The 12,875-nt window shown below is 37.5% G+C and overlaps 1 protein-coding gene across 1 annotated transcript in view; it reads left to right on the top strand.

The window, feature by feature from the left end:
* The window catches only part of LOC133323425 (hormone receptor 4-like), a 35,181-nt gene extending 22,641 nt beyond the window's left edge, over positions 1-12,540 (top strand). The window contains exons 2-7 of the mRNA XM_061532350.1: positions 5,106-7,770; positions 7,842-7,990; positions 8,055-9,185; positions 9,327-9,551; positions 9,647-9,768; positions 12,368-12,540. Of these exons, the coding sequence (XP_061388334.1) occupies positions 5,106-7,770; positions 7,842-7,990; positions 8,055-9,185; positions 9,327-9,551; positions 9,647-9,768; positions 12,368-12,448 (4,373 nt within the window). The 3' untranslated portion in view covers positions 12,449-12,540. The remainder of the gene's footprint in view (positions 1-5,105; positions 7,771-7,841; positions 7,991-8,054; positions 9,186-9,326; positions 9,552-9,646; positions 9,769-12,367) is intronic.
* Positions 12,541-12,875: the final 335 nt, after the last annotated feature.

The raw sequence follows: 12,875 nt of genomic DNA, 5'->3' as shown, positions 1-12,875 counted from the left end.
ATGCAAATTAAGGCTGTCGTCTGTCTAGGCTATTAGTCGTTAGAAGGAAATTTAAAAGAAAATAATTTGAAAAAAAATTTCAATTTTCTTCTTTAATTAATAAAAATTAATCCGTATAAGAGTTTTTTTAAAAAACCTTTATACACAAAGCAAGTGTATTTTCAGACCGGATTTGTTATATTTTGCGTTTATTTTTAATAACTCAATGATTAATGTATTGTATAACAGTTTTTGAAAACTGTTATACTCCCGAAAATGCTTGCAAAAATGATTACTCTTGATAGTTTTTAAATAAAATCAATGAATTTTTTTGCAATAAATTAATTTTGATAGTGTATAACAGTTTTACAAAAACTGTTATACTCTCAAAAATTACTGCAAAAGTGTTGATTTTTCATATAATCTTCATATTTTGCAACTAAAAATTAAAATAAAAAATTCTAAATAAGTATAGCAGGTATAGCAAACTGTTATACATGTGTAAATTTTGCAAAAATGCATTTTCTTGATAGTTGTTAAATAAAATCAATGAATTTTTTGCATTAAATTAATTTTTATGCTGTATAACAGTTTCACAAAAACTGTTATACTCGCCAAATTGGTAGCAAAAATGATCATTTTTTTATTTAATCTTCATATTTTGCAATTAAAAATTACAAGCAAATAATTCTACGAAAGTATAACAGTTATAGGAAACTGTTATACAAGTGAAAATTGTTGAAGAATCCCACAAATTTTTATGTACTTACTAAATTTGCTGAACAATTTTTATAATATTAATAATTTTTTTGTGAATATTGAATATAACCACGAATTTTCTTAGTATATAACAGTTGTATAAGAAACTGTTATACTTGCATAAATACGACAAAATTTATGATAATTTTTATGTAAAATGTTAAATTAATCATGTAAATTGTTTCATTATTTATTTTTTCTGTGAAAATTGAATATAATCACAATTCTATTTAGTGTATAACAGTTTTACAAAAACTGTTATAATTACATGAATAAGGCAAAAATCATGAAAATTAATATTTTATTTGAATTTATGTTGAAATAATATTTTAAATATCAGTGTTCTTTGTAATTCTTCACAAAATATTCAATTTAATTAATTTTTATGTGTATAACAGTTTTATGAAAACTTTTATACTTGTCGAAACTTATGGTAAACGCTGTAATTATTAAAAATTTGCAATAATAGTGCAATAAAATCAAATTTGTTAGTTTATAACGGTTTCATTAAAACTGATATACCCTCAGAAAAATTGCAAAAAAAAAATTTAAAAAAATTAAATATACTATACTAAAATTATTTTTAGTTCATAAAAATCGTTGTAGGTATAATAATTTTAAAAATATGGGGTATTTCTGGAGACCTCTAACTGAGTTATAAAGGGCAACACGATTCCTATTCTTTATATATTTTACATAATGTTCCAATAAATTTAATTTTTATTGTGTATAACAGTGTAATTAAAACTGTTATACTTACAAAAATTTTTGTAAATTTTGTATTTTTTTTTTTTCAAATAACTATGCAAATAAAATAATTTTGGTAGTGTATAACAGTTTCATATAAACTGTTATACGAACAAAAATTTGGCAAAATTTAAAATTTTTACGAGTTTTTGAATAACTGGGGTAATAAAAAATTTTGAAGGGTTTAACAGTTGAAACAAAACTGTTATACGGTCAAAAATTGAAAAAAAACATCGATAAATTAAATTTTTTATTAATTATAAATAGTTTGGAATTTGTACATAATTTTATTTCACTAATATTTTTTTATTTATTTCATTTTTTATTTTTTAAATCAGGCCTCTCACTCATTTGCCAAACCCTCCACAAAATTTTTTCTTCGGTTCATTAACTTCTAAACTATGTAATTTATAGTGTCATAGTATCTATATACCATTTTGGTTTTTATTTTTTGCTAGTCCCAAAAAAGAACGGAACTTTTTGTTTGGCAGGTAATAATTATAATCCATCATACTTTCACTGACTGACAGCCAAGAGAGCAGGAGAAAAAGTATAAACCACCAAAAACCACAACAACAACAACAATATCATCTAAATCCCAAATCTATCTTAACGCCATGAATGTTGATTGTGCGTTTCTTTTGTTTCCGTCAGCAAAAGACAGTGGGAAACCTATTTATTTCTTTGTTGTCATTCAAAATTTCTTTCATTCTTTTTTTCACTTATCAAAAATTTCTTCTTGCGTTCGTTCCATTTGAGCTATTTTACGAGTCAGTCATTTCTATATTCAAACTTCTTCTTCATCCACAAAAAAGTCAGTCACTCCAAATTCAATCTTCGATACTACAACAACAAGAAGAACAACAGTAAAGGGCAAATAGAAAGAAATCCAAACATACACACATACATATTCTGGTCTTTCTTAATTCGTTCAAGCACAAAAAGAACACCAACAACAACAATAACCGAAATGTTGATAATTATAGAAAAGAAAAGAAGAAAAGTTCAAAGACCCCTTAAAGACCAAATATGTTAACCAAACAATACATACAAACAAACGTACAAACGTACATTCATACGCTCCAACAAACATAGTGGCACACATAAAAGAAATGCTATGAGCAAATAATATTCTGTTTATTGTTATTGTTGTTGCTGCTATGGTTTGGCTACTTGTCCGAATTGATATGATGAGGCAATCCCCAAAAAGAAAAAACAAACGGGACAAAAAAACGAATGACAAACATTAGCAAACATTTTTTTGGTTTGGGATAAATTTATTTTTCTAAGGAAATGTGTCATAATAGTCTAATTGTTTTTGGACAGGGGCAAATAAGTAATTTAGTTTAAACCCTGAAATATATTTTACTGGAAAACATCCACGCAATTTTGTAAAAATAAACAAATTTAGAGGTAAATATAAACAGGAGTTTCTTGAAAATAGTCTAAAATCACAAAATCGGCTACATTTTGTCCAAAAATCACTTTTTTGTCAAGTATAACAGTTATAACATAACTGTTATACACGTGAAAAATGCATGAAAAACACTTTTTATTATAATATACACAAAATACTGTATATTAGACACATTTTTGTGTTGTATAACAGTTATAAGAAAACTGTTATACTCAGAAATAATCATTGAAAATCATATTTTATGAAAATTTTAATATATTAAACTTAAAAAAGATCAATTTACGTGACATATAAAATGTTTCATAAACTGTTATACTGAAAATTTGGGGGTAAATATTCAAAATAATTTTCTTTTATAAAAAAATATTTTTTCCACTTAAAGAAAGATAAGATGACCATATAAGCTAAATTTTTACCTAAAATCGAGTTTTTCCGCGGTATAACAGTTTTCACATAACTGTTATACTGCAGAAAAAATTTCTAAAGTCACATTTTATAACAATGTACACATAACAAAGTGTATTGGACACATTTTTGCGCTGTATAACAGTTATCAGGAAACTGTTATACTCATCAAAAATTACAAAAAATCATTATTTGTTACAATTTTAATACCCCACACGCAGAAAATAACCATTAACATGATATACAACTTTTATAATAAACTGTTATACTGAAATTTTGGGTGTTAATAATTTCTTTAATGATTTCTCTTAAATTAACAAAATAATCCTTAAACCTTAGAATGATATAAAATCACCAAGTGTGAAAAATTCCAACCGAAAATAACTTGTTTCACCTGTATAACAGTTTAAATATAACTGTTATACTGAAGTAAAATGTCTGAAAATCACAATTTATGACAATATATACATAAAGAAGTACATTGGAAGTATTTTTGTGATGTATAACAGTTCTTTGGAAACTGTTATACTGCCAAAATAGTACTTTTATTAAAAAATTCTTTAAAAATTAAATTTTATTCGATATAAGTTGTATAAAAAACATCTTAAACACCCAGGGGACAATAACGGCATCTTAAGGTACCTTAGAATCATCTACAATGCCAAAATTTGAGAAGAAAATTAATTTTTTGTGGAGTATAACAGTTATAACATAACTGTTATAACATAACTGTTATACTTAATAAAAATGTTCGAAAATCAAAATTTATGACATTGCATCCAAAATGGGGTGTATTGAACACATTTGTGTGTTGTATGAGAGTAATAGAAAACTGTTATACTGCGAAAAATTATATTTTAAATACCAAAAATTAAAAAAAAAAAAATCTACACTTTCTCAAATTTAAGTTGTATAACCGAAATCTTAACTACCCAGGATTGCATAAGAATCATCTTCAATGCCAAAATATGCAAAATTTTAGAAGAAATGTCATTTTTGGTTTGTATAACAGTTATAAATACACTGTTATACTGAAGAAAAATGCTCAAAAATAATATTTTTTATCATTATACTCCATACGGAGTGCATTGGACACATTTTTATGTTGTATAACAGTTATGGAAAACTGTTATACTCTCGTAAAAACAATTTTTATTACAAAATATTGCTTGAAATGTTAAAATTATTCAAATATTATATTTTTAATCAGTATAACAGTTATAATAAAACTGTTATACTCACCAAAAATGGTAAAAAAAATATTTAAAACAATTTAAATATAAAACACAATATTACACTCTTTAACATCGAGTATAACAGTTATAAAGAACTGTTATACTATAAAAAATAAAAATTAATAAATACAGATTTCGATATTTTAAAATAATTTTCTAAATCCGGAATTTGTAGAAATGGGCTCTCTTGAAAAATTTAGCCAACTATAACCCACTTGTACAAATTCCGGATTTACAAAATTATTCTAAAATATCGAAATTTGTATTTATTAATTTTGTCAAAGAGTCCCATTATCTAGGGTACATAAATTTATAGTTTAAATATTTCTAACCTAATAATTAGGTACTTAAGATCCTATAACTGTTAACACTTTTATTTTCTTATTTTTATTTAAAATATTATATTTTTCAATATCTTAAAAATAATATTAATCTCCACACCCTAAACCCATTTATTTCTTTATTCTCCATCACTCCCCATTAAAAACAACTCTCTTCTATAATATTTTCTGTCAAAGCCTGAAACTAATTTCTCTCTCCCTTTCCTCTCTCTCTCATTCCAGGAATTATGACACTGAGCCGTGGCCCCTACAGCGAGCTCGATAAAATGAGCCTTTTTCAGGATCTAAAACTGAAACGACGTAAAATCGATTCAAGATGCAGCAGTGATGGTGAATCAGTAGCCGATACCTCAACCTCATCACCCGATCTTTTGGCGCCCATGTCACCGAAAATGTGTGATTCGGGAGGTGGTGGTGGCGGCGGCGTTGGCGTCGGTGGTATAGTTGGCAGCAATGTGGCCGCCTCTATGTCATTGGTCACACTGACGGCCACCACATCGTTAACCTCAACCACCAGTACACCAACACCACCTGCCACCTGTACGAGCTCCTCTGCCATGCCTCAGCATCAAGTTGCCGCCGAGGTTGTGGTGGCAACAGCCAAAGCTGTTGCTGCAGCCGTTGCGGCTAAAAATGAACAATTGCAGCAGCAACAACAACAACAACAACAACGTCAAGAACAGACTGAAATCCATTCATCATGTGGCATGTCGGCGAGCTCCACGGCGGCCAGTAATATGATGACACCACCTGCTCCCGTACGAACATCACCGCCCATGAGCACTGAGATGGCAGCAGCGGATAGTGCGGAGAGGAGAACGCCCTCCAGCAATCGGGCCACACCCACTCCGCCTCACAATAACGGCAATGCCAGCAGCAGTACCAGCAATGGTGGTGGCAGTAGTCGAGCCTCACCCGATTCTATGGATGACAAGCCAACGACAACAACAACCACTGCGTCACTGCTGATGTCGGCCAATGGCATGCATGGTGGCAGCTCGAATCCCAATAGCAGTATGAGCGTTATACGTTCGGTAAAGGAGGAGCGGATATTGGCATCGCCCACTCGCATGCTGGCCTACCATCAGCAACAACAGCAGCAGCAACAACAACAACAGGGTTGTAAAACACCCACACAGTCTCAACAACATGTCACCGTGCTGGTGACACCATCACGTATTAAGTCTGAACCCCAACCGCCACAACCACCACATTCGCCATATTCCCAAGCTGTTAGTGCATCGACCACAACTCTCTCGCCCTCTGCACTGTCTGGTAATCCTAATGCCTCCGCTCACAATACACCAAGCAGTCTGCTGCAGCAGCAGCAACAACAACAGCACCATCACCAGCAACAACAACAGCAGCAGCAACAAAACCCTCCTCCTCCCATTGTCACAACACATCACCTGCATCAGCAGCTGACCCAGCCTCAGCTGAGAAAGAATAGTCCGCCGCATGATTTACAATTTCCGCCACAGCATCACCATCTACTGACACAGTCGATGCAACATTTGACGCAACAACAACAACTGCAATTGTTGCAACAGGCCGCCGCCATGTCCAGACAAAATAATCCAGCCACAAGGGAGATGTCGCCTAGTGCCTCAATGTCGCCCAGCTCAAGACACTCCTCCTCCTCGAAGTCGCCGCAACAGCATCTGATGCAGCAGCATCAACAACAACAGCAACAAAATGCCCAGCATATGCGCATCAAGAAGGAGCCCACGGCGATGCAGAACCATGTGACGGGTTTTGGCAACGGTGGAAGTGGTGGCGCCCAACGGCACCACTCACCGCATTTCATGCAACAGCAGTCACCCAACCAACAGGCGGGGCAACAACAGGGACCACCACCACCCCAACTGCCTCCTCAGGCTTTGGGCAATATGGCCCAGGCCCTGATGCATCCAGCCTCGCTACAATCGCTGAGACATCCCAACCGTGATGCGGCCCTTATATTTCGTGTGAAGAATGAGGTGCAACAGCAGGTGGCGGCGGCAGCAGCAGCGGCTGCCGGTTTACCTCAGCTAATGCAGCCTGGAGCTGCGGCTGTGGCGGCAGCAGCTGCCCAGCGCATGGTGTGGGTATCGAATGCCCGCATCAATGGCGTAAAACCGGAGGTGATTGGTGGTCCCATGGGCAGCATACGACCCGGTGGACCGGGTCAGTCACCTTCACCGCACCACTCATCATCGTCGGCCTCCTCAACGTCACAACTCTCTCCGCAGACACCATCACAAACACCGCCGCGTGGTACACCCACCGTAATAATGGGTGAAAGTTGTGGTGTCCGGACCATGGTATGGGGTTATGAGCCAGCGGCTCCTTCCTCATCGGCGGGATCGGCGAGTCAATCACCGAATTCCCATCATCATGGCCAGCATCATCTGACGCATCAACAAATGGGTGGAGGCGGCGGTGGCGGACCGCCATCATCACTGCAGTCTCAATCGCATCATTCATCACAATCATCGTTAAACACCGCCTCCTCACCATCAGCCGGATCTCTAACACCAACACATACGCCAGGACCTTCGCCGCAAAATAATGAAGAAGCTGCCCAGCTACTGCTGTCGTTGGGTCAGACACGGATACAGGATAATCGGCCACGGCCGCCACATGCATTTCGTACTCCACATGCCCTGAATATGGAACGTCTATGGGCGGGGGACTATTCGCAATTGCCGCCAGGACAACTGCATGCCCTCAACTTGAGTGCAGCCCAACAGCCATGGGGTAGTGGAGGTAGTTCAAACACCACTGGCCTAGGGAGGGGTTTGGATAATCCCCACGAGCCAACCGATGAAGATGATCAGCCGTTGGTGTGTATGATATGTGAGGATAAAGCAACGGGTCTGCATTATGGTATTATAACGTGTGAGGGGTAAGTAGTCAAGCAGATGGAGGATATACATGGAAGGGGAGTCTAATGATTCGCATGTTTTTATTTTTCAGGTGCAAAGGTTTCTTCAAACGCACGGTGCAAAATCGCCGAGTCTATACCTGTGTGGCTGATGGCACCTGTGAAATAACCAAAGCTCAACGTAACCGTTGTCAGTATTGCCGTTTCAAGAAATGCATTGAACAGGGCATGGTTCTGCAAGGTATGATCTTTCACGATTCTCTTACCACGAACTCTTTTTTAATCGTTACTTTTTTGCCTTCCAGCTGTTCGCGAGGATCGCATGCCCGGTGGCCGCAACAGCGGCGCCGTCTACAACCTTTACAAGGTCAAATACAAGAAACACAAAAAGAACAAACAACAGCAGCAACAACAACAATCCCAACAACATTCACCCCTGCATCAACAGCAGGGCCATCATCAGCCGCAATTATCTCCGCATCATCATCATCACCATCAGGCGCATCTGTTTATGCCACAGCAGCAGCAACAACAATTGCAGCAGCAACAATTTGCAGCCGCAGTGGCGGCGGCAACCCACCAGCAGCAAACCAAATTACTCGGTGAAATGAAACCGATGTTCCTGTCGAAGGAACAGCAAGCCTTGCATTCGCCGCATCATCAAGCCCAACAATCGCCAGCATTGGGGCCACCACCCCAGCAGCAACAACAACAGCAGCAGCAAGCACCTCCGTCACATTTGTCATCGCCCCACCATGCACTGCATGGCTCAGCGGCCGGTGGTCCTCTGCACAGCCCCATGGCCGGCAATATCGGCCAACAGCAGACGCCACATCACGGCATTGCTGGCTCTCCGGTGACGGGGCCGCCATCGCATATGACCGGTGCGGGCCATCCGCCTTCAGCAGCTTCACAAAGACCTGCCACGCCCCAAGAGACTGCCATGAAAATACCCTCGCATTTGGTAAATGGAACCATACTAAAGACTGCCCTAACAAATCCTAGCGAGATTGTTCACCTACGGCATCGGCTCGATTCAGCGGTTAGCTCCTCCAAAGATCGCCAGATCTCATACGAGCATTCTCTGTCCATGATCCAAACTCTGATAGACTGTGACGCCATGGAGGACATTGCCACACTGCCGCACTTCTCTGAATTCTTGGAGGATAAGTCTGAGATAAGCGAAAAGCTTTGCAATATCGGCGACTCGATCGTCCACAAACTGGTGTCGTGGACGAAGAAGCTGCCCTTCTATCTGGAGATCCCAGTCGAGATACATACCAAGCTATTGACGGACAAATGGCACGAGATTCTCATACTGACTACAGCAGCCTATCAGGCCTTGCATGGTAAACGGCACACGAATGCCAACACCGCGACCACCACCACCAATACTACTTCATCGTCATCGGCCCATTCGAACACCTCGGCCAGTAGTAGTTCAGCGTCATCGAATTCCTCCGCATCGTCATCGTCCTCTTCGCCCACACAACACCACAATCACCATCACCACCAGAATAATCATGCCTCGTCAACATCACCTCCGCACCTGAACGCCGCACATCATCCTGCCTTAGTACACAAAGATGATCCTGAGTTTGTGGCCGAAGTTAATGCCCATCTGAGTACGCTGCAAACGTGTCTGACCACTTTGATGGGTCAGCCGATTGCCATGGAACAGCTGAAATTGGATGTGGGTCATATGGTGGATAAGATGACACAAATTACGATTATGTTCAGAAGGATAAAATTGAAAATGGAGGAATATGTGTGTCTGAAGGTTTACATATTGCTGAATAAAGGTAAGATGGAGAGGGAGGATACGAGAGGGAAAGGAAACCAATTAACCTATTTTTTTCTATTATTTTTCTTGCAAATTGCCGTTCCTGCCGTTTAGCAGAAGTGGAATTGGAAAGTATACAGGAACGTTACATACAAGTATTGCGTACATTTTTGCAACATTCATCGCCACAGAATCCACAAGCCCGCCTTAATGAGTTGTTGTCTCATATACCAGAGGTGAGTTGAAATTTTGAGCATACAAAAAGAGAGAGAGAGCGAGAGGGAACAAGAGTGAAAGATGGAGAGTAATACCAGAGAAAAAATTGGTATAATCTCCTCCATAAGATTGAATTGTTCATTTCCTTTGCAAAACCTCGACGGAGAACCTAAATATTCTTGATCGGAATAAAATTCTAAGTCGTAACAGCCACTCCCGTCCCTCTATTTGCTGAAATCACAATAGAGTTCGCCATATTTAAGATAGAGCTTCGAAATTTTGCTCACACATTGCTAATACACCCAGGATGTTTGGTACTGAAAATGGGATAAATCGATCCAAGTTTGGGCATAGCCCCATACCTTCCCAATATTCCGAATTTTCGACACGTTCTTCAAACGAATTGACTGAAATTTTGTATTAACGGAACTCATTATTTCGAAAACCTCCCTAGTAAAAATTATCAATATAGGCGTATTTTTTAGGGTTACCCCCATTAGACCAATACCTCTTAATTTCCATATTTTGGAGATCTTGGGCGCGTTAGTCGTTCAAACTGACTCTAATTTGATATTTTGGGTTCTCATGGGGTATAAAATCTTCCTACTACAAATTATCAATATTGGCACTGTTTTTAAGGTATTCCCCATATGAGGGTACTTCTAAAATTTCGATATTTTAGGGAGCTTGGCCGATTTTTTCTATCGAATTGGCTATAATTTGATATTTTCGGTTCTCATGGGATAGCAAAGCTTCCTACTAAAAATTATCCAAATCGGTATACTATTTAGGGTAACCTCCACATGACGGTACCTCCGAACTTTCGGTATTTTGGCGAGGACACGTTTTTCAACTGAATTGACTCTAATTTGAAATTTTGGCTATTCATGTGGTGTCAAAGCTTCCTACTAAAAATTATAAAAATCAGTCGACTTTTTAGTGTTGCCTCCATTTAGCAATACCTCCATATTTCGATATTTTGGGGAGCTTAGGCGCGTTAGTCATTCGAATTGGCTCTAATTTGATATATTGAGTTCTAATTGGGTAGCAAATCTTCCTACTAAAAATTATCAAAATTAAAGTAGATTTTAGGGTAGCCCCCATATACATAACCTCAAAATTTAATTATTTTGGGGAGCTTGGGAATATTTGCTCTCCGAATTGGCTCTAACTTAATATTTAGGGTTCTCATGAGGTCTCAAATCTTTATACTAAAAATTATCAAAATTTGTGTACTTTTTGGGGTAGCCCCCATATAGCATAACCTCAAAATCTCGTTATTTTGGGGAGCTTGGTCACCTTTCTCAATCGAATTGGCTCTTATTTTATATTTTGGGTTCTCAATGGGTACCAAATCTCCATACTAAAAATTATAAATATTGGTGTAGTTTTTAGGGTAGCCCCCATATAGGGGTCCCTCCAAACTTTCTCAACCGAATTGGTTCTAATTTTATATTTTGGTTTCTCATGGTGGGTCAATTCTTTCTACCAAAAATTATAAATATCGATCCATGTTTTGGTATAGCCCACATATAAAGGTTCCGCCACATTTTCGGCATTTTGAAAATATTTGCCGCATATTCCAATCCAATTCCAATCGAAGTGGTTAGCCGGGTTCTTGGATGATAAAAAAAAAGTATTCGCAGAAAATTTTCAATACATAGGTCCACATATGCGCCGTATAAAGGTTCCTACCAGTTTCAGTGTGTTAAAGGTCCGAGACGAAAATTTCCAACCTAATTGGCTGTAATTTTGAATTCTGGGTTCTTGGAGGGTGAAAAAAAAACAGCCGTGCAGAAGTTTTTCAAAATATCGGTCCCGCCCATTTGCGTTATGTTAAAGACCATAGCCTCATTTTAAAACCAAATTGGCTTTAATTTGGAACTTCGAGTTCTTAGAGGTTTTCAAATTTGGAATTCCGAGTTCTTAGAGGTGAAAAACATCTTTGCAGGAAATTTCAACATAGGTCCATGTTTTAATATAGCCATCCATATAAAGAAAGGTCGAGGTCCTTATTCGGTATTCTGAGAGTTTTTAAGGTGATTTTTCATGTAATTACAGGTTTTGGGTTCTTGGAAGCTGGTAAACATTTTCGCAGAAAATTTTCAATATAGGTCCAAATTTTATTCAATATATAGACCCTTTATAAAGATCCGGACACTTTTTCGGAACTTTGAAGGTTTTACGCACATTTTCTGGGTATGCTATTCCAGGTTCTTGGTGAGTGAATATCTTCTCAGCAGAAATTTTTCAATACTGGCCTACATAAAAGTCCGACCCATTTTCGATGTGTTAAGGGTCCTGGCCGAAGTTTCCCAACCTGAGTCTATAAAGGCCCTCCCATTTTATTTGGAATTTCGATGTCTTAGGGGACTAAAAATCTCTCTTGCCAGCAATTTACCGTAGCATAGCCCCTCATCCAAAGATTCCGACCGAAAATTTTTATTTTTTAAATATCCGATTAATGGTAGAGGGTATAAATAAGTCGGTCCGGCCTAGCTTAACAACTTCTTTTCGTATATTTTCAATTTTAGATTTTTTATGTTTCGATTTTTTTTTATTTTTGGATTTTTTTAAAATTTTTTATTAACATTTTTTTCAAATTTCTTATATTTCCAGATCCAAGCTGCTGCTAGTCTATTATTGGAAAGTAAAATGTTCTACGTTCCATTTGTTTTGAACTCGGCCAGTATAAGGTAGCAAATGCTTCAACGTGGTCTATTGACAATTGCCGAACAAAAACCGCCTTATTCCATTATACCAACAACAAAAACAACACGAACAACAACAAATGAACACAATGAACCCCTTGAAACAGCAGAGCTTAATGCCGAAACAAATAAAAAACGAGAACAAAATGAAAACCCAACCATGGCAGCAGCAGCAGGAGGACCTTCTACTTCTTCGTCGGGACAGCAGGACCATAATAAAGACTATCAAATTAAATGTTTGCCCATTGTGGAAATGCCACAAATTAAAATTGAACGGGATTATGATGAATATGAGATGGCGATGGAGACAGAAGGGGAACAGCACCCTTCGCAGGATAATGTGGAAAAAATGGAGACGGATGATGAAAGCGGTGAAATGCATTTAAAACCAGTGCCTCAGTTGTTGGAACCAACAT

Source organism: Musca vetustissima, unplaced genomic scaffold (genome assembly GCF_032173495.1).
Source record: "Musca vetustissima isolate MV318-11 ecotype Yass unplaced genomic scaffold, APGP_CSIRO_Mvet_v1 utg32084, whole genome shotgun sequence".
Classification (NCBI taxonomy): domain Eukaryota; kingdom Metazoa; phylum Arthropoda; class Insecta; order Diptera; family Muscidae; genus Musca; species Musca vetustissima.
The sequence above is the reverse complement of the archived record's forward strand: the minus strand, read 5'-3'. Positions and strand labels throughout refer to the sequence as shown.